Source organism: Nothobranchius furzeri, chromosome 2, assembly GCF_043380555.1.
Source record: "Nothobranchius furzeri strain GRZ-AD chromosome 2, NfurGRZ-RIMD1, whole genome shotgun sequence".
Taxonomy (NCBI): domain Eukaryota; kingdom Metazoa; phylum Chordata; class Actinopteri; order Cyprinodontiformes; family Nothobranchiidae; genus Nothobranchius; species Nothobranchius furzeri.
The window spans coordinates 53,388,499-53,411,777 of record NC_091742.1 but is presented as its reverse complement, the minus strand read 5'-3'; the positions used below and the strand labels follow the sequence as shown (position 1 = coordinate 53,411,777).

Below are 23,279 nucleotides of genomic sequence, written 5' to 3'. Positions count from 1 at the left end.
ATCACTGCTTCGACACCTCGCTGCAACAGGATGTTCTGCACAAACAAACACGGCGGTCGGCCTATGAAGTGTTCATCTATTTAAGACTGTGGCACTGCAAAACCACATGGCAGGAGCAGGGCGCTCGGCTCGTGCAGGACTAATTATAAACTAGACTACTGAATATAAAGAACATCGTTAGGTTTTGTTTGACCAAGACAATCAGCATTAACTGATTCAATTATTAAAAAAAATAACCCATGGGTCTAAAAAATATTCTCACTGTCTCAAAACATTTGAACTATAACAAAATGTTCAGATTGGTTTCACTTTCTTTTTTACTTTTAAAATCAATTTTGGGGGGATTAAAGCTCAGGTGTCCTTGGGACCAATTTAGAACCGGTTTTCCAATTTTAATCCCAGATAATTATCCATTTATGTGTTATAAGTCGACTTCATGACTTTGGAAACTAGTATTTGATGACTAACTGAATTAAAGCAGACCGTCATCAGGAACTTGAGTAACAGAAGGCAGGAGCGGCAGAGAGGTTTGGCTCAATCATCAGCTGAAGGCCTTGAACCAGACGTTGAGCAATCTGTTTATTCCTTGCTGAACTCGTACTCGTGCTGATACAAAATAGCTGTTAGCATTCGTTTTTTTTGCCTTCTTCTATCTTAAAAGGAACTCTGCAGAACTAAAACAATAAGCACCGACTTTTTTAGCTTCAAAGAGAAATGAAAAGGCCTGATCACAGTAAATTTTACAGTCAACAACACCTAAAAACGTTTATTTTCAGTGTTTCATTGTACAAGTTTAGGTTTGCGAGGTCGATAGCGACTCTTGTTCCATTGCAGTGAAATGATCTCATTAAGAGAGCTGCTCAGATTTGTTGGACTTTACTTTTCCACTTCAGAGATGAAGAAATCTCTTTGCACTCTCTGAACCTTAAAGTGGGAACTTTCTAAGGTTCTTGTTTTGTGTCTTACGGATAACTGTTAAGTGACATCAGAAACGTAAAGCATAATCAGGTTTTAAAAAGCTTAAGTTATCTGTCATTTGATGTCTGAATGAGGAAGTCAAGTTTCTTAGCTCATATTTAATTTGTGACAGGGTTAGGGTTACCCTAACCTAGCGATAGTTTTAAAGTTAAAACAAAAGTGCTGTTTTTATCGTCTTAACGTAATTCAAAATTTTGTGCAAAACTTATCAACGCAGAAAGAAAACTAAATTCAAGCACTTTTCATGTATTTTCAAGGTGAGTTTTCAGGATTTTTAGCACCTTAATTGGTCAATAAACAGCTTGTAAATGCTACACACAAATTACAAAAACACATCATTGGCCTATAAAGCGCTGACTACCAAACCTTTAGTTTTTGACCCACAAAAAAAAAACACTTAAGACTAATAATGCCACCAGTTAATTACAAGTTTTGCTGCTTTCTGTCCGTCAGGATCGATGTGTAAAATAAATGATTAAAGTGGCTGATTGTTTCACCAGTTCTAAAAAACACAACTGCAAAAAACTCCATGATTTTTAGTACTTTTTTACCATGACCCTGTTGTTAAAGCATGTTGTAGCTAATTTGAGAAAATGCAGTATTTCTTTTAAACTCAAAGTTGGGATTGGACTCTTATTATTAGTTTGGGGTCCTGAGATGATGTCCAGAAACCAAAATTAAACTGAAACACGATCTCTAATACAGTATTTTTAATAGTGATGCACCGATATGACATTTTTGGGCCCGTACAGATATTAAGATCACTGTTATCGCCGATAACCGATATTTGCTGATACCGATTTACTGACATTGATTAGGGATGGGTACCTTTGACAGCTGAATCGATACTGTGCCAATTCCCGGTACCTACGAATTGATACCGGTACTTTACAATACCAATTTTTAATACTTTTGAGTGTTTAATAATTATTTAAATCACTTTTTTAATTAGATGTTTATTATTTTTCCAATATATAACCATATTTGATAAATATCATGATACAACTGTTTGTATTTTTTCATCGTAGTGTTGTATAAAATTCTTCATTATGAAAACCTTTAACAACACCTGTTTCTAAATTATGCAAAAACAAACCCAGCTCCATGTAGTCCTAATCCTCTTCTATGCCCTCTGGAATAACTCTGATGAGGAAACCATATATTATAAACTACAAATAAAACTAAAGCAAACGTCAATACCGTACAACAGTTTATATTATAATATTGTGGTGTTCCACAAACTAAACCCAGCTCCATGTACCCCTTTTCCTCTCCTTTCTCATCGTGGTCCTCTTCCTCCGCTTATCTGGGTCTGGGTCGCGGGGGCAGCATCCCAACTAGGGAGCTCCAGACAGTCCTCTCCCCGGCCACCTCCACCAGTTCCTCTGGCAGGACCCCAAGGCGTTCCCGGACCAGATTGGAGATGTAACCTCTCCAACGTGTCCTGCCGGCAGGACATGCCCGAAACACCTCCCCAGGGAGGCGTCCAGGAGGCATCCTGACCAGATGCCCAAACTACCTCAACTGACTCCTTTCGATCCAGAGGAGCAGCGGTTATACTCCCGAGTCCCTCCCGAATGTACGAGCTCCTCACCATATCTCTAAGGCTGAGCCCGGCCACCCTACGGAGGAAACTCATTTTGGCCGCTTGTATCCGCGATCTTGTTCTTTCGATCAATACCCAAAGCTCATGACCATAGGTGAGGATTGGGACGTAGATCGACCGGTAAATCGAGAGCCTGGCTTTCTGGCTCAGCTCCCTCTTCACCACGACAGATTGGCTCAGCGTCTGCATCACTGCAGACGCTGAACCAATCCGCCTGTCGATCTCCCGATCCCTCCTACCCTCACTCGTGAACAAGACCCCAAGATACTTAAATTCCTCCACTTGAGGTAGGACCTCTCTCCTGACCCAGAGTTGGCAAGCCACCCTTTTCCGGTCAAGAACAATGATCTCAGATTTGGAGGTGCTGATCCTCATTCCAGCCGCTTCACACTCGGTCGCGAACCTACCCAGCAAGAGCTGAAGGTCAGAGCTGGATGAAGCTGGGAGGACCACATCATCCGCAAAAAGCAGAGATGAGATTCTCCTGCCACCAAACTCGACAGACTCCACACCACGGCTGCGCCTAGAAATTCTGTCCATAAAGGTAATGAACAGAACCAGTGACAAAAGACAGCCCTGGCGGAGTCCAACACTCAACGGGAACAGATCCAACTTACTACCGGCTATGTGGACCAAACTCACGCTCCTCTGGTAAAGGGACTGAATGGCCCTTAACAGAAAGCCACCCACCCCATACTCCTGGAGCGTCCCCCACAGGGTGGGGGCCCCAGTTGATGTCAGCAGCTCCCCATCCCCACTGTAAACAGTGTGAACGAGTTGCTGCCTTCCTCTCCTGAGGCGCCGGACAGTTTGCCAGAACCTCTTTGGCGCCGATCGATAGACTTTCTCCATGGCCTCACCAACCTCCTCCCACGCCTGAGATTTTGCCTCGGCAACTGCCACTGCTGCACCCCGCTTGGCTATCCGGTACCTATCTGCTGCCTCTGGAGACCCACAGACCAGCCACGCCCTGTAGGCCTCCTTCTTCAGCCTGACGGCTCCCCGAACCTCTGGTGTCCACCAGCGAGTACGGGGGTTGCCACCACGACTGGCACCGGCTACCTTGCGACCACAGCTAGCAACAACCGCCTCAACAACCGCAGAGTGGAACAAGGTCCACTCGGAGTCAATGTGTCATTGTCCCCCACTGCTCTCGGGACGCGGTCAAAGCTCTGCCGGAGGTCAGAGTTGAAGACCGTCATGACAGGTTTTTCTGCCAGGCGTTCCCAGCATACCCTCACTATGCTTTTGGGTCTGCCAGGTCTACGCGGCATGTTCCCCTGCCATCTGATCCAACTCACCACCAGGAGGTGATCAGTTGACAGCTCCGCTCCTCTCTTCACTCGGGTGTCCAAAACATACGGCCGCAGGTCAGATGATACGACTACAAAGTCTATCATCGACCTGTGACCTAGACTGCCCTGGTACCAAGTGTACCGATGGGCATCCTTATGTTCGAACATGGTGTTTGTTATGGCTAAACTGCGGCTTGCACAGAATTCCAATAACGAAACACCACTCGAGTTCAGATCAGGCGGGCCGTTCCTCCCAATCACACCCCTCCAGGTCATGCTGTCATTGGTCACATGAGCATTGAAGTCCCCCAGCAGGACAATGGAGTCCCCTGATGGAGCACTATCTAGCACTCTTCCCAGGGTCTCCAAAAGGGGTGGGTACTCTGAACTGATATTTGGCCCATAAGCACGAACAACAGTCAGGACCCGTTCCCCGACCCGAAGGCGCAGGGAAGCTACCCTCTCGTCCCCCGGGGTAAACCCCAGCACACAGGCAGAGAGTCTTGGAGCTAACAAAAAGCCAACCCCAGCCCTCCGCCTCTCATCCGGAGCAGCTCCAGCAAAGGATAGTGTCCAACCCCTCTCAAGGACTTGGGTTTCAGAGCCAATGCTATGTGTCGAGGCGAGTCCGACTATATCTAGCCGGTACCACTCAACCTCTGCCACAAGCTCCTGCTCCTTCCCCGCCAGCGAGGTGAAGTTCAGACTGCCAAGGCTCCCGCCTCGGTCTGCCACCCGATCCCTCTCCGTTCTCATCTGGACAAACTGTGTGATGGTGGGTCCTTGTAGTTTTATAAACTACAAATTACACTGAAGCAAACATCTTTGCTGTGAACTAAATTTACTGTGTATCTTCGTTCCCTTTGCCGTTCATTTTCAAACTGTTTATTTTTACTACTCGGAAGTTGGAATTTCCGAGGAGAAAGTGAACGCACCATTAGCTATGTAAAACAAAAACTAAACTGTCAAGCTAACGTTATCTTAAACAGTTTATTTAGCTGCTGGAGCAGATTAAGATGCCTCATTCTCAGATCGTTGTCGCTGGTTTCATCATCACCCAATAGCCCATCGCATTTAGTGAATTGGGCCCAAACTTCAGAACACTTCCTCTCTTTGTTTACAGCTCGCCTACAGTGACTGACGACGTTACGCTCTTGCGCATGGCACAAGTGCTGAAACAAGGCACCGTTTCACATGACATGAATCGGTACTCAGTCCGGTACTATGGAACTGCGTCGGTGCCTTCAAAAGTACCGAATTCGGTACTCACCCCTAACATTGATGCTACTAAAATCAGCAGATTTTGTAAACAATGAAAATGATTAAAGCTGAATTTACGTTATTATGTACATACAACACACACATTTACAGTTCTGAGAGGATTTCATTCACTGTCCACATGACTCAACAATCACACATCACCCCCCTCACCCTCTGAAACAGGCAAACAAATGGAGACAAGATGAAAAAATGTCAGTTGTTAATATTGGCCCAGTTTTATTTATTGAACCGATACTGATATGTTAAAAAATTACTAACATCGGCCGATACCAATATTGATGCCAATATAATGTCCATCCCTAATTTTTTATTTATGCAAAGGCTGTAAATATGGCCTGTATTTTATATAGCGCCTTCTAGAGTCCTGGAACCCACGAAGGTGCTTTACAACACAGTCATTCACCCATTCACACACACATTCCCACCCTGGTGGTGATAAGCTACAATGTATCCACAGCTGCCCTGGGGCGCAGTGCCATACAGGTGCCACCGGTCCCTACGAACACCACCAACAGGCAAGATGGGTTAAATGTCTTGCCCAAGGACACAGCGACACACTGAGCAGGGCAGCAAACCTTCAGATTATGGGGCAAGCCCTCCTGTGCCACTGTCGCCCGCAATAAATACAGACAAATAGCACACATTCTAGTTGAAACGTTTGTTTTCATTAGAGGTTGACCAATATTGGTTTTTATTTTGCTGATATGTACAGGTCATGATCAGCTGAGGGCCAATATATGCTGACAATTTTCATGGTCGATATCTAGACGTTTCCCATCTTTTTTGCATGCTAAAATGTCACTAATAACAACATTAGTTAATGCACAATATGTCAGAATCTGATTCAGTTAAATCTTACATTTGTGCACTGCTCAGTGTTAAAATCTGAGTTCTAACTAAAGTTAACCAAATAAACCAAATAACTGACCAAGTACTCAAAACTGGAATATAAAACAACATTTTAGTTGATAATACTTTTTAGAACATTTATTATGCAGATATTATTCAAGAACATAAATATATATTTTAATTAAATTTTGCAGCAGCACTGGCTGCTCAGAGACAGGCCTGACTTTAAATCAGCCCATGCCAATTTATGAAAAATGATAAATACCATTATACCAGTCTACCCCTAGCGTTAACGATGATTTTATATGTTTAGCTTTAACACTCAAGTCTTTGTAATTTAAATAAAATCCTTAATATTTGCAGTTGTGGATTTTCTCGTAATAAACTTATGGAAGAGAAGACAAAATGACTGAAAACCACTGCTTTAAGCTAGTATCTCATTGGGCTTATATTATAGGTGACTATTTGAAAACACAAAAATTAAAATATGCAAATGTTTTAGTTGGAATCACTTGTAATTGTTACAGACAAGACTTTTGGGCCATGTTTTATAAATGGCTGGGTCACGTGGTCTTATTTATGCCTCTCTGTTTGGAATTTATCCTAGTTTCATTCACAGTTTGGTCACCAACCCGTCCTACAGTGTTCTTGCAGTTTTTGCATCAGGAGTTAAAATCAGAAGCTGCCTGTGAAGGAGAAAATTACCGTACTATGTTCTCAACAGATTTTAAAATCACACTAACATGCGAACGAAGCTCTGCAATACACAAGGACATTTTAGAAACTCCCTCGCTAAATGCTATTTGCAGTTTTTAGGCCAAAAATGAGATTTAGGCTTCTGAAAATGTGAGGTTTTGAAAATTTATCGCATAATATTTAAACTCTTAAAACACGTTATTCCTACAGCTTTTAAATTTCATCTGCTTGGGCTATTTTTCCACAAAATCTCTAGCTCACTACAGATTTAAGATTTTATAGTTTCATTCATTATTGGACATAATAACGGTCTGACAGAGAGCTACATTCAAGAACAACAATTCTACTAAACTACTTCAATTCTACATTAAGTTTGAGTCATGTCAGATTGAAAGTATACAACAACTAACTATTTACAGAAATCACAGTGAGTGAGTGGGCATGGTGTGCTACCGGGCAACACCCAGAACCAAAACCAAACACGATGTTTCCAGTCGTGAGAACACGTCTGACACAGACAAACACCTGCTGTATGCTGCACATGGAGAAAAGCACACCTTTAGACATTGTCTGGACTCGTTTCTCCCAACATCATGTGTGAAAAGTAGCGAGACAGCGAGCACACTTGAAACGTCAATAAGCATCGGCTCCTGCAGGAAGTAAACAAAACTGCTGTAACCCGACGGAGTCTGAAAAAACTCTCAGGGCTGCGGGTTAAAGCGGAACTTTTCTTTCATTTTTGTAATATTACTGCTTTCAGACTAATAAAGGGAAATGAATTATGGCGTTCGTGTTGGGAGTGTGTGAAAGGATGCTTGTGGGGGGGCCTCGGTGTTCCAGCCGGTGGCAACGGGCTTTATGAGAGAGGGAGGAGTCGGTTGGGCTCTCTCCCCACTGAGGGTCAGCCGGAAGGGTCTGGCTATCGAAGCAGCAGCAGTTGGTGAGTTGGGACTGGTGTGTGAGATCGTTGGTGTGTAGACGGTGGGGGTGTATTGTTAGCAACAGCAGCTACTGAACTCTGCACAACCCCCTGGCCAAGAGAGCATGGTGGAGGCAGCCAGATGGGATGAAGGGGGAGGAAAGGAGATGGAGGTGAGGGGATGTTGGGTGGTTGGTTGGGGAGTGGTTCTGGCGGTTTAGGATGCATTGGGGGAAGGAACACATCTATCTCATGTTCACAATATACGCTTTCCTCATCTCTTCCCTCCGTCTCAGCACGACGCCGCTGGACCTACAACAACAAACTCCCACCGTTATCTCCCAGGCCAACACATAATTCCCAGAATCATGGGAGGCATTAGCACAGAAAAAGAAAGTCCCCCTGGGGAGCAGTGGCACAACACTGGTAGCCTTTAGGAGGCAATTTCCTCCGAATCAGTTGTAATTTACACACGCTGTCCCCTCTTGAGGTGGGTGTGAAATCCCCGTTGGAGTCTGCAGGTTCTCAAACAACCGAGGAACCTTCAGCCCTGACAACACGGAGCGGAGGTGTTAGAACGGTCGCCCTAAAGCAGAGCAGCAGCTGCTTCCTGAACGCATACACATCCTTTTACGTTTGACTCATTTGATTATAGAAAACGCATACTGTAAACACAGTTCACCAGATAAAAGATGGCAGCAATTATTTCTGATGTCGTGGGAAGAAAAGGCCCTGAGGGCTCAGGATTTGGGAAGGCTGATGTAAAACAAAGTTGTTAAAAGAAAAAGGAACAGAGATGACAGCGCAGAGCAGTGAGAAACAACACGCTCTATTGTGTGACCTGTGACCCCCACCCAACCCTGTGGCTGTGTGCTTCACAGTTTCCATACGTCGAGCACGGGGGCTTGGCCTGGCATCCATGGAAACCAGGAATGTGGAGTAGCTGGCAGCAGATGCTATGTTGTTTTGGAAAAGAAGCAAGGCTGCAATGACAGGGTTCGGGACATCAATATGCCCTCTGCTGCTCTGCACGAGGAAACAACAAGCTGGTAAAATGGAGGACAGACTGGGCGGCCCAAAACTGAACCAAAAGTCAGAGCCAGCAAACGAAGCTGGAGATGTTTCCACGGGAAGCTCTTCATGTGATGTTTGGTTTACAAGCAGATGAGAGAGACGGCTCCAACATACTAAGAGCCCCCAGAACTAATCCCACATCATGCTTACGCCTGATCTGGGGTGCAGACGCCGCGGTCCCACCTCCCACCTGCGGGCTCGGGGATGAGAGTGTCTCAGATAAATTAAAAAGTTTCATCACAATCTGAAAAAAAAAAAGTCATCGCTCTTGAAAAAGAACTGCGTGGTGCGTCAGCAACAGAAGGCAGGATGAGGGAGACGAGGCCTGTAAGTGACGCACACGCGCGCGCACACACACACACACAGAAAGACACCCCCCGCCACACACGCACACACATGCTCATAAATATGCTTCCACAAACACTGCACTAACACGCACACACCCAGAGGTCCTCACTCACACCCCAACACACACAGAGTAAAATAAAAACCTTTTCCTCCTCTTCATGCACCGGAGCGGCCGCCAGCACAGCAGCAGTGGAGTGAAGCAGAAAAACAAGCAGGGAAGCAAGCGAATTCAGCCTCTCTTCCTCTAATTCCCCCTGTCTCTCTCTCAGGAAGGCAAGCATACGACAGAGAGAACGTACCTCGGAAAACCTCTTGCTGCATCTCTGCTGCGATGTGTTTTCTCCCCTCACACTCCCTCTCTCTCCTCTCTCTCTCTCTCTCTCTCTCTCTCTCTCTCTCTCTCTCTCTCTCTCTCTCTCTCTCTCTCTCTCTCCTCAGTCAGTGTGTGCGCACATCTGAGTGTGTGTGAGGGGAGAGTGCAGGGAAGGCGGTGCACACGCACGCACACACATACAGGCAGCAGTGTGTGAAGACAGAGGGCAGGAGCGATTCTCACACTCGAACTTGCTTGCTCTCCTTCACTCACTCCCCCTTTTTCTTGCTTCTCTCACACCAGTTTTCTGCCTCAGAATAAAAAAAAGATTCTTGGTGCTTTTGCTCTTTTTTAATGCAAGTCCCCCCCCCCCCCCCCATAACTGAATCCAATCTTCTTTTTATTTGGAAGTGTTGTTCACTCTCACTAACACACACACACACACACACACATACACACACTCTCACACTACTTTATATACACAAAGCCCAGCGATAGGGGTAGGGAGGGGGAGGCAGAGGGAGACGGAGTGGGAGAGCAGGCATGCAAGAGGACGCCATTTAAGCAGTTTGTTACGAGCACTGCAAGTCCCCAAAATGGCTGAAAACAAACAGGAACCACGCCAACTCCAAAAACCTGGGCACAAGGACGGATGGACGGACAGGCAGAGAGTGAGAGGCAGAATGAGATGGAGGGCAGCAAAGTGAGACAGACAGAGGACAAACTGGCTGCAGCCCAGTGGTGGACGAAGGCAAAGGAAGTAAACTCCATGGAATCATGGAGGCATTAAAGGGGTGCTCATGCAATTTAGCAGTAAACTTTGATAAAGTTTAGGGACCTACTGTGTGTTTGACACTCTGTCACAAGAACGGTGGAAGTTGATGCAGCAGAGGCCGAGATGTCCGGACTCAAAGTCCCCAAGTTCAAGAACAAACGTCTGATCTGAAGTTTCCAATGTTTGGAGGGTCCAGACCAACAGACCGGAACAATCATTGGGGCAAACAATGTCCTGCAGATGATGTTGGGTTGTTGGTATCCCTATCTGGGGTAGCGGCCGAAAGCCCCATACTGAAGTATTTCCTTTTGTTTTGATCAACCTTTTAAACTCCCACAAGATTGGGAATAATGGTGCAAGTGTGCATCTACTGCATCCTACCATTTAGTTCAGGTAGATAGACCAGTTCTTAATGGTTGATTGTGTGTGGGATAATCAAACCATTTCTCCTTGAAAATGTAATTTAAGTTGAGTTAGATTCAATCTGGAGTCTGTTTTTGCAGCTGAACACTTAAAAAGCTCCACGCTTGTTACAGACTTCCTTACAGTTATCGCTCACACACTCTTCAAAAAGGAGGAGTCTCATCTGAAGAGGCCTTTCTACTGCTACACAGTGTTTCCCAACCCTGGTCCTCAAGGCACACTGTCCCGCATGTTTACCATGTTGCCCCTTTAAACAACAGCGTTTCCCTGCTGCCACACACCTGACTTAAATGAATGAGTGGTTAACAGGCATCTGCAGCACTTGATGTCCTCCTGAGGAGGCAAGGTAAATCAGGTGTGCTGAAGTAGAGACATGGAAAACATGCAGGTCAGTGTGCCCTGAGGACCAGGGTTGGGAAATGCATACTCTGGAGGATGGAGCGTATACAGGAGGTCGTGCAAAACCTTGGACGTTACAGTGTTCTGTTTACAACCCGTCAAGGGTAAAGCAGCTTGATGAAATCTTTAAATGTATCTACTGTTTTGAAAAGTAGGTGGGAAAATGTATAAAGCAGCGTAGTTTATGGGAAAATAACCCCTATGTGCTTAAGTCATTTGCCTGTAAAAAGCCAACACTGACTGTTGCATGAAGTTTATCCAGATCATGGACGGAACAAGGCTGTAACCAGGTCCTGGTTCCCATCCCCGACAAGGACATTTCAACATGGAGTTTGCATGTCCTCCCCATGCACGTACGTGTTTTTTCTCAGGTTTCCTCCCACATAACAAAAGTATGTACATTAAGGTGACTCAGAACCTGAGTGAGACAGTGTGGTTTTTTATCTCAATAAGGCCTATTTGAAGGTGTATCCCACGTCTCATCCAATGACAGCTGGAGATGGGAACCAGCAGGAAAATGAATGGATAGATTTCTGGATCAGTTTTGAGGTAGTCATGAAAGGGATTAGGATTCAAAACAGCACCGTGAGAACATAGAACACAGGGAGGACATGTTCTTTTAAGAGGAGAAAGGTCAAAAAGTCTCAGGGCTAAACACAACAAAGGTGTTTATATCATCACAACAGCAACGTTGTCACGTTAAAAGTATTCATATTCTGTTTCGAGATAATTGCAAGGTAAAAACTTCAGACTGTGTGTATTTGGTTGCCCGACGTGTTGTTAGACAACTTTGCTGCTGATTTCAGGAAAAGTGGCTGGCATTGCACTACACCACCACTCACTGATTATCGTTCTTGAGATACTTGTAGGGTAATCAGTAAGTAATGACCACATACTGTATATTTACTGAAGAAAAAAGCTCAACCGTGGAGTCTTGAACCAACAAACTGATGGTAATATGGTGCTCCAAACAACAACCAGAACTTTGTTCTCAGTCTGCAGTAGATATGATACGAGACATGATCATGTGACAAACTAGTTGAAAGTGTGAAATTGAAATTAATGCAATGCCAGGCTAAATAAAGACCGATGGGGGGTGGGGGGGGGGGGTGGCTATGATAATTTATTGATGGTTAGTGGCCTCAGTTAAAAAAACAGAACTAATGTCAGCATTACCAGCAACAGAGCCATTCAGTAGCCTCTTTAGGGGTTACTTAGAATCAAGACACTAAATCAGCCCTCTTTCATCATAATAACTCGTTCAACTGGATTTATGTGTTAAATTTGTGCATGGTCAACAGTAATGTGTCGCCCTTCGACAGCCATGAGCCACTTTGTGGACCGATACGGTTTAAGCTGGAACAAGAGGGCAGGAAAGTACCAGTGGAGGAATGTCTGAGTTCTGCTACATAACCATCATGTGTCCTACTGTCCTGTTGAGTGGAGACCGCCTCATTCATTTCCCCCTAAAAAAATTCTCCCACAAGTACACACCAACAACCCTCTTCCTCCTCCTCCTAACCCCCTCTCCCTCTATCCCTCTCTTTCATCACTCTGTCTCACCCTCTTTGTACGCTGCCACACTTGTCTCCATGGGAACCGCTCTGGGATTGGGTGTTGTTCCTGTGACCTCTCTCTGGCTCGCGGAGTTGGACAAACTTTTTTTCCTTTGCTCCAACCTCCCCTACACCCCCCGACATCCTCTCTCATGCACTTCTGCACGTCTTCAAAGCCTTCTAGTACGTGTATGAATGAGAACACGTAAACTGGATATAAAATAATGTCCGTATGAAAAGACAAAGAAAATAAGAGCCCTTGACTGTGAGACGCTAACGGGCCGTTGGCTAAAATAATAGTGTGTGTGTGTGTGTGTGTGTGTGTGTGTGTGTTATAGAAGGCCAGCCGCTCCGTCCACAAGTGTCCTGGTATTGTTCAGCAGCTGCAGCCAGTCACCATCTCTGTATTCAAAGACACCCCATTGGTCATCTTTGCATATATGTTTGTGTGAATGTGATGGTAGCTTTTCATGCTGTAGAAGGAGTCACCGCTCGTCTGGGAAAAGGTGCTGGATCAAAAAGTGGAATAAACAAAATGAGAATCCGCACACTTCAGTCTGCGATGGAGGAGTTTATTGGACCGAAAGCTTGATCAATAAACGCCTACATCGCAGATTGAAGTGTGCAGCTTTTCACGCTGTGCAATCAAGCAACATGCAAAAGCAAGGCCATTTAACTGGACTTTTGGTTAAATTATCTCATGAAAACCTTTTAAAAGCTGTTTTCCCAAGACAGTAAATAATTAAAATCAGTGACAGCTATAAGTTTTATTCAAATTTCGGGTTTGCTGAAGCAAAGATGGCTTAACTTTGTTTTGTTTTCTTTTCATGATCTTCCTACATCTGTTGACTACAATGTCAGCATTCATGTCATAAGAAGATATTTCTTAATTTTATCTGCTCCTCTGACAAAGACTTGTTGGTTATTCCAAGATCTAAGCACAGGTCACGAGGAAAAAGTGTTCTTGGTTCTGGCGCCTAAACGGTGGAATATGCTCCCACTGGATATCAGGCGTCCTTCGATTTGGAGTTTTAAAGTGATATTACAGATTTGTTAAGAGTTTTTAGTGTCCTCACTTTTTTTTACCTTTTGTAGTGCTCTGCATGCTTTATTGCCTAATTTTGTTGATGTTAAAGTGTAAAGCGACAAGGGTTTTGGACTTCTATTTAGATGCAGCAGGGTCACCTTTCCCATTTGTTTCCCTGTCATAACATGTCATGTTTGTTTATGTGTTACATGTGCACTATATGTTTAGGTGTTTTAGGTCTACCTGTCTTTTGATCTGATTTTAGGCATTGCATAAGTTGTCAGATCTCTCAATCCAATGAGTATTATCATTATTGCTTCGTGTTCCGTTATGATATTATGTGCATTGTCGGTGTTGATTGGTGGCAGTAAAGGGCTTCACAAATACATAATTAAAAACAGCAACTTTTGGATTACACGTGTCATTTGTAGAACTTACTACACCTTAGATTCAAAATGTTCTGGATTTGAGTTTTACATTTGTATGTGCTCTAAATGCAGGGATACGGTGCAGACTAAACATCATTTCTCTACTGCAGGACTCTGAGCAAACACAGCAGTAGGTGGCAGAAAATCTGAGAGGTTTGTCATTTAGTGAGTTGGTTTATTTTTCTAGTTTTGCTTCAACTTTCAAAGCTTCTCATCAAGTGAATTATTGTGCCTATGCTGGCTGGATAAATTACAACCTATCAGGATTGTGAGTTTATAGTTTACCATACAGTATGATCACCAGAGTTACCTTTGTTCCTGAGATTTTCTGTTGTTTTTGTTCATGGCTGTGCTTAGAGCGTTTAAAAAACCCAAAATTTCCCAAAATAAAACAGGTCTCTTATTGGAAGTTAAATTCTGGATAGTGACACACAGATTGCTGAAGTTAATGATGTTGATGGGACCAATGATCACTGTTGAAGCTGGTGATGGAAAATAGGTGATCTCTGAAGTCCTAACTTTTAAATAATCTTACAGGTGCTCTATTAGAACTGATATGTAAACAGGTTTCAGAATATTGATATTAACAATATTTCAAACTTTTAAAATTACTCTACATTTGCCTATTCAGACAATCTTTGGGTTTGCTTTGTGAAACTTTTGAGGAAAATAAGGACAAAATTAACACATTTTTCACAAATTGTACTTAATTACCTTCATGCAATCGTAAAAATTAAGCATGACCAGAAGCTTCATTTAATATGCCTTTTTAAAGTTTTGCAACAGAACACCACTGGTGTGAGAGGTTCTCCGCTCAATTATATCAGAGAAGAAGAAACAGCCGGCTGCTTTAAGACAAACTACCAGAATCCCACAAAGAAAAATGGACAACAAAAGACGTTTGGACCTAGAAAACGGTGACTGGGCAGAGGAGATAGTGAACCCAGGTGGAGTTAAAGGTAACATCCCTCCAGTGCTGACAAGATAAAATCTTGCTGATGGTAAAACAGTTTCAGAGAAGAACATGTTGGATTTTTGGAAGATTTCCTACTTTTATTTTGTGCTGAAACTCCCGTGAGTCGATTTAATAATATATGATTCAGAGCTGAAGCCTTCTCTGTACTGTCCACCGGACTGTGTTCCAGTAAAACAGCTGTCTGAGTCAGCCATCTTGAATTCTATGGAGCACTGACCCTGCCAAAACTAACAATAAATAAATACATGAGGAAATAAAATTGAAAATTAACATTTTTTTAAATAAGGAAAAAAAATAACTTGTAATTATGTATTTCCACGTTTATTCATTAATGCATGTTTTTATTTCTACTTTTCCTCACACATGCTAATGAGGTGGGGCGTTTCTTTTTCTTTTTTTACCGTGTCCTATCCGGCTGTGAAGCAATCAGAATTTATGTCTGAATGCTGAAGAAAATCTTACAGTTTTATTCTCACAGCTGGAACGTTATAGCTTCTGCTATAATAAAACTCTTGATACCAAAACTTTATTAGAAATGTTTTTGGTTGTTTTAAAAACCAACAAAGACGGAGACATAATTAGTCAGAATTTTAAGCCTTACATTACACTGAAACAGAAGCATTTCAAATAAATTAATCCCTCTCAGAGTTGTCATGAATGTAAACTAGATCTATTAAACCTAAAATAGTTTTTTGAACCAGGCTGTAAACATGTTTATCTCAGCTGTGAAATTGGCATTTTTAACATGGGAGTCAATGAGGATTTGCTCTCTTCTGCTGCCAGACCCTGGCGGATGAAGGTGGAACTGCAATTTTTGCCACTTTCGTGTTGGCTTCAGGTCTTGAGAACCTAGGGCTGCTCCTTGGATAAAATGTGACTATGGGTAAACAAACATGGCGGAAGAGGAGCATGCTACACATCATATTCAACAGGCAGCTTGTTAGTTTGTCTTTAGAAATTGGAGCCAGAAATTCCAACACATTTCTTTCGAGCAGATCAGGTCACTTTAAACACACCACACACGGAACGAATATCTGGTAAGATTATCTTTAGAGCCACTGCGGTAATCATGCGCCTCATTAACATTGTCGGAAAGGACAGAGCTGGTCAAAAATCAACATGATTACCGGACCTAATAAGATGCCAATGTTGCTATCCCCGGAAAATATGTAGCCAGTGTCAGACATGCACACCGGGCTGGAAGTGTGTATCGTAGGGCTGGGCAATAAATAAAAAATGTATCGTTATCGAAATATCTGACTTTTATCGTGATTATTTTTTTCATGTCAATAAGTTTGCTAATAAAAAAATGAAAAGATGTGTGTAGGTTGGCAGCACTCGTGCCTTTAAGAAGCGGTACCATCTTGAGTCACGTAAAAATGTGACTCAATGTAATACACAACTAGTGGACAACTTTTGTTTCTGCGCACACCTGTAGTTATCGTCCATTTATCGTTATCGATATGAAATCCTCAATATGTCGTGATACTGATTTTAGGCCATATCGCCCAGCCCTGGTGTATTCAATCAACTATGCCTCTATATTACTTTTCTAATTGGACACAGAATCATGTTTTACTTTGGTGAGAAAGTGAAGATTACATTCGCAACTTTATCGATCGGTTTGTAGGTGACAAGAGAAAACGTTACAATAATTGTTCTCATTTCATAAGGGACTATTTCAATAAGCCGAGAATGCTTCATTAATAAGAGAATAATCACATCTGTGTAAACCCCATTCATATAAACTTCCACATTGCCAACAAGTAAACAGCCCCAAGTTCATTTCTAAACACTATTAGCTTAAAGTTTTATTTCCTCATTCATTTATGCATTGTCATTTCTGGCAGGATTCATCCTCCATAGATTACGACAAGGATGGTGAAGTTCACTAACACTGACAGCTCACAAAATGCAGTCACACCAGCATTCAGACTGTTTTAGATTCAGAGCAAAGGGGCTTTGATATGTTTGTGTGTGTGGGTTCATTCTGATAAATGTCACACGTCAGATATTTTGCGTGATGCTTATGTGTGGTGTGATGAATAAAGAGAATCAGAAACAGAGTAGTGTGTGTTTCTCCTTACTTTTAGGATGTGTTCTTGCTTACATGGACACCTGCGTGATTAGATCCCAAGGAGTGTTTGTAAACATCTTCAGTCATCTCAAAAAAATATATAAATAATAATAAAAAAAGATTACTAACTTGCTCTCCAGCTGACTTGGACTGAGATCAAAGAGGGAACTTAACCCTCTTATTAGCAACCTGTCGCCGCCGACAGGATTGGACATGCGCACTTCTCATTACCATAATTCCTGAACCATTCAAGATATCTGTAAAATTCCAAAATTGCTGAAAAGATTAAAAATGGGGCTTTCGCGCATATACAATACATTACGGTAGCCACCGGGATTCCCTGTCTTGAGCGCAACGAATCACAACACAGATTCAGAGACGTGCTGAGTTTGTCGTCCAAAATGCTCCGTTTTATAACTTTTGAATGGCTAATCAGATTCAAAAGTTTGGTTCCTAAAGTACATAAAAGCAGCTTTCCAACGATCTATAGCATCAAGCAATCAGTTATGGAAAATATCGCTATGAGGGGAAATCCTGCTGTACAGCGCAGCGGCGCGGTGAAAGCGGATAACGGAACGGGGAAGATAATCAGCATAAAAACCAGCATGAAATTATGGAAATGCCTCAAAGAAAATCAACACGATCCATGAGGTGTCCCAGAAGGCTTATGTCTGAAGACAGTGACCACGAAGAAGGACAGATCTCCGGTGAACCAGGGTATGAATGTTTGTTCCGTCTTTATTTTTTTATTTGAACAACCCTCAACTATTTGCTAAAATAAATAAAAACGTCTGAAAGTTTACAAAAATAAATGGTCTTAAAAACTGCTAAAAAGATACCGAGGCTCACACTTTTTTAAGAATAGATGCATTACAGTTCAAAGTTTAAATTGTTTGCCCAGTAATTTAGAAGTTCCTGTTCAGTAATAAATGTAAAAAATTCAAATCCATTTTGTGCTTTTTTCACCTTTAAGCTGATATTTTAAAGGCTTTAATATAAATTAATTCTAAATACAAACCACACACTGAAAGCTGAGGTTGTTCTGAAAAAAGGAGAAGAGTTACACACACAAACTTTTTATTACAATTTTACAGCCATAAGATTAAGAAAATACCAGGCGGCCCTGTTATAATTATGGTCATAAGAGGGTTAAAGAGCGTTCAATGAGTTCAGATGTCAGCGGCTTCTTAAAGAGGAAGTAGCGGCTTCTCAGCAACCCAGCGCAACAAGTTTTATGTCTGCGGCCTGCACGGATTAGAAAACAAAAGCACGGACCTGCAGAAGTAAAGCTTTCTGCTGGTGCACGGACAAAAGAGCACCCCAGATGTTTCAGGGTAATAAAAGAGTGTTTAATGATACAGCATTGTCTTACAAACACAGGGGTGGTACGTTGCGTAATTTGATGAAGCATCAGTAGAAGAGGGGGAGGGGATGAGCGTGCTGGAGCATGTCTACAGCTAATACTCCTCTGTTTACAGAACCGTACATCACGGCAGCAGCTCAGAGAAAACCAAATCTGTGCACCAGCTTCAGCATGAAGAACACTCTACTTAATACTTGTTTTTTTCTGGTAAATTGCACAATCTTTTCATAAACTGTCAAATGTTTTTAATCATAAAAAGTAGAAAATTGCACAAAAACTGTTTAAAAAAATAAAAAATCAGACTCTGTGCATTTGGGATGTGGGGTCGCCAACTCATTTGTACACAAGCCTGGTCTATTTAGAGCATCGGACAACTTAATTCAGTCATGTAAAACCAGGAATCACCTTTTTGTTCTATATTTTAAATGGTGGTGTTTCTTATCCAATGTTAATATAAAAATGTTAAGTTTTATTGTGTTTTTAAATAACAATGTATATCTGCACTCAAAATCCATCTCTTTGCCTTTAAAGCACCACATTGATTTCTGTGAATTTTTTGGTTTTACTGTATCATTTTAGGTCATGTATTATTTTTATTTAGAGCTTTTTGTGTTTTTTAAGGTGCTTTTTAAATAAAGTTGGATTGAAACACCAGTAAATGAATAAAATGTGCCTTTTTGTATTTTTAATCTTTGAGTTTTTTTAATCTTTTAAGTGCTCCTGTGTTGTTTTCTTGTTGTTTACTCTGTATTTGATGTGTTTTACAATCTTTTTTTTTTTTTGCTCCTATAATGAATGAATGAATGTAATTTCCCCACTGAGGTACAATAGAGGGATTTTCTATTCTTTCCTATTCTTACAACCTACTCCACCAGTTAGCAGTAGACTCGTATTGGGCTGAATCTTGCAGGTTTGATGATGAAAGTACTAATCCTAATATGTATTTTATTTATTAAAAAAGATGCATAACTCATGTTTTGTTTTATTTTTTAATTATTATCCTACTATATCTGTTTTTTTGTAACTTTGTGCAATGTCATACTTTTACCTTGAATTAGGATGCAAAATCACTTAAAAGTGTGATGAATGAGTCGTGTTTCGACACGTTTAGACGCCTGTCTGAAACAACTCGATGGGCGGATCTATCAAAGTTTCAAATGACACAAAAATGACCCATTTTTAGACCCGCCAAAGCGAGTGCACCGAGCTCCAACAAACATGTTTGTGTGAGCGCTGCGACACAAAACCACACAGAATGCCCCTGAGTTGGGAAGAGATGTTTGAATGTGACGCCTTGGACGAATTTGAAGAAAGAGTTAACGCTCACCAAGCAGATGACAGAGTATGGTTGCGTAACGGGAAAGAAAACAGAGAAAGAATAGGAAGGGAAGGTTTAGAGTTTGGATGCTGCCAAAGGAGACTAGAGAGGATAGGTGGAAAATCATCTGGGAGGGGTGTTATGTTGATATGCTGTGATGGAGGAGGAGGGTTGGATGGCTGGTTTTTCCACTGCCTTTGAGAGAGAGAGAGAGAGGGGAGAGAGAGAGAGAGAGAGAGAGAGAGAGAGAGAGAGAGAGAGCTAAATCAACTTAATTAGCTCCTTCATCTCCGATCAGCTACTCAGGCATGCTGTATTGGCAAGGGGAGACTGCAGACATAAGAGAATAGAAGAAAGCGACACGGGACACGGTGGAGGGCTGAAAAGCTTGCTGTGCATGTGCACCATTCAGGAGGATGGGCAGAGGAGAGGGAGGGGTGCATAATTCTCTGATAAGCATGAGGGTTGTTTTGCTGGAGCTGCTGCATAGCGAGGAGGAGGAGGAGGAGGAGGAAGTGGCTGCTGTGCTTTGAGGCTATGGTACTTCCTGTTTCTAGACAGCCTGTAGTTTGAAGGCACAGTAAACAACTCCGCTTTTCAGCGCGTCTCTTTATTAAATAGCACAGGAAAAAGGACAGTGATGGGAACAGGCCTCGAGGAGAAAAATGGGAAATAAAATGCAAAGAGATTCTGAGACCCTGTACACACATAGCTGGGTTTCCCACAACACAAAGGCTTTTTTCCTACCATAAGGCCGGTCATTCCCACGAAAGTGGAGAGAAATGGCACCAAAAGATTTTTTCGAAAACTTAGACTAAATGGGATATTTGCGAATTCGCCGTTGTCAGAGTTTGCTCATGGACGTGAAAAAAGGGGTTAAGGTTTTGCAACCCCACTGCCTGTTTCTACAAGCTCGATTACCGCACTACGTAGGAGACAAGAGGCCAAGGTCACTGTTACAGACTGTTATTCCACACCCAAGGAATGTTTTTCAGCAAAAGACAGTGACAATTTGGGGAACTACTGCCACCTACAGGCTTGGCATGCGTTTCAAAATGCACTGGATTTATTTATTTATTTTTTTTAGCTAGAAATGAGCCGGTGTGCCAAGTGTTTTTCAAACATAGGCAGGGAAGGATTTTTGGTTTTACAAAATCTCGGCTATGTGTGCACACGGCCCGAGGTATGACATGTTTTTTCCAGGAGAATTTTTTAGATCATCAAGGAGTCGCTAAGCACATTGAGACTTTATGAGAGGAAAGGAGAAGAACGTACGATAGTTAGAGCTCTCCAGAGAAAAGCAATCAAGTGACAGGATTTGAATAAGCAAAGAGAAATACGCCAAGTTCATTCACAATAACACGCTTAAAACAGAAGCGTCCCAAAAGCTTAATGAGCAAGGAGAGAATGGAAGTGGAAAAAAGGGCGACGCATGACATAGGGGAGTGGGAACGACAGCGCCAGGGGTCAAAACCTTGGAAAAAAAAGAGTACTGGACAGCTTCGGCTCAGTCCAGACCAGAGCAGGCTGCACTGTACGAGTCCAAGATTAGCACTAAGCTGATTGAAGTGTGAGATTGGATCAGGAGAAATTAATTTAGCACCCACACTCTTCCAGGAAGTGGTTGAAAGGACTCGAACAAAAGGAAAGATCTCCAATCAAATCAGACGAATCCTTTGGATCGGATCCCGATGTGACATTCCTCTTAGCTTCCGTAAACGAAGCTCCTAAACAAAAAAAAAAAAAACTGGTGAAAAAAGAGGAGCTTCAAAGGGAGTTTGGCCGTTGAAGGGGGAAGGATGAAAGGAAGATGAAGACGCCTGGCAGAGGCTAACATCAGCCAAAACAAACACCAAAGGAACAGGACATTCTCTCGCAGGCAGAAATGGGTCGGCCCGTTCCAATCAGCTCTCAGAACATCACGCCTGCGTCACTTCTTTTTATTCCATAACAGCAGCCTGGACCTCAACTTAAAAATATGTATGCATTGATTTTTTGATATTTTTAGCAGAACTCCTATTTCAGTTAGGAGAAATGAGGGTGTTGTCTGTTCCTCTAACGCCTAGAAGAGCAAAGTTTAAGTTTGGACCTTTTGGGTTTGAATGAATCACATAAAAAAATTAAAATCTGCTCCTCCTACCAGACGCTGCATCTGTCTCTCTCCTCCCTGGTGTTCCGACTCCTTCATTGTGCTACAAAACAGCCCCTCCTCCTGACTCCTCACCAGACCCTGAAAACACACACTCACCATCAGGCTGACACCACCAGGCAAGAGCTCCCCCTACATATGTGAATCTTCACCTTTTCAAATGAAACCGTTCCTCTAGAAAACAAGCAGTTCAACATTAAAGCGAATGCCTACTCCCACTTTTTTCCTTTTACACTTTTTGAATTCATTTGAGGCATCATAATACAACTATTAAGAGTGAGATTATCTTAGGTAATGATTAGCTCTTGTTTAAACATTTTAGTTGAGTTTCTTTAGGTCATAAATTACATAATCAGGTAGAAGCTGCTTCATGTTTTAAAAAAACACAAAAAATGTAAATTTTAAAAATATTATTCATATTTATTGACACTTCTGTTCGATTTACTCCTTATTAAGCATGTTTTAGCAACTACATTTACACCAGAATGTGTTTGTATTTATTACTTCAATTGAAAGATTTAAAAATAAAGAAAATATGCAAAATATAATTTATTAATCAAATAAGCAGAAAAAACCATGTAAATTCAGTCAATTAATAAATGATTTGGCCTCTACATGAAAAGGCTCTCAACTACAAACCTGACACCATCCTGTCTCTTTGCACCAAGACCCCTGAAGCAGTAGAGGGAGCACGTCTGACAGCCGCCGCCGTCTGGCAGTTTTGCACACACATAATGTGGTTGTGCAAGATCTTCTGTGCAGAGCTGGTTGTTCACACTACAAGCCAGAGGAGGGAGCCAACCGGTCAATAAGGAATCCTTTGTATACTCATGGTATAGCATGGCACATGGTGAACAAAGTGATTTACTGTTACACACACTGCTCTCTGCATTCCTCACCCTGTGGCCCTGTAAACGTGACTATACCCTGAACACTTCTGGACACTGCAGATGTGATTTCTATCTGACCTCTGAGATTTGGTCGATGCTTTTTTCCTGATGAACCTGACCAAAAGAAGAGAACACAAAGATCACACCAGTAGAAGCTGTCATTTAGATGATTTTGTAGCATGCATGTTGATGTCCTAACAATCAATTTAGCACATACAGCCACAAAACACATAGTCCAACATGTTGGTTCAGTGTTTTTATTAAACAAAAGCATTAATTACAGTGTAACAACAGTTTTCTTAATGACTTTATGGCACTTTATTAACATTTAGGTCATTAAACATGTGATTTAATTATAATTTAGCTTGTAGTTCCGCTTCCTGGAGGGAAGATGAAGACAAAAAGGCACAATGGAGTCAAAAGCTTTAACGGACAGCTTTGACAGAAAATAGCTTACCTTTAACACAGGTTTAAGCTTTTCACATGGAGGTGGAGGCAGCTGCCTGTCACCTTTACTCTAACACAATATGTTGCATAAC

At 42.3% G+C, this 23,279-nt stretch overlaps 1 protein-coding gene across 3 annotated transcripts in view; it reads right to left on the bottom strand.

The window, feature by feature from the left end:
• zbtb4 (zinc finger and BTB domain containing 4) overlaps positions 1-23,279 on the bottom strand; it is a 34,810-nt gene that overhangs the window by 10,141 nt on the left and 1,390 nt on the right. Inside the window, exons 2-3 of one of the 3 annotated variants that reach the window (XM_070546506.1) lie at positions 22,490-22,854; positions 21,842-21,931 (exon numbers count right to left, since the gene is read on the bottom strand). Coding sequence is in view for 1 of the 3 variants with exons in the window: in XM_015946941.3 (XP_015802427.3) it covers positions 9,190-9,206 (17 nt within the window). In the remaining 2 variants the exon portion in view is untranslated. Of the gene's footprint in view, positions 1-9,189; positions 9,427-21,841; positions 21,932-22,489; positions 22,855-23,279 lie in introns of those variants that run through there. The other 2 variants (XM_015946942.3, XM_015946941.3) reach the window with 2 other exon arrangements.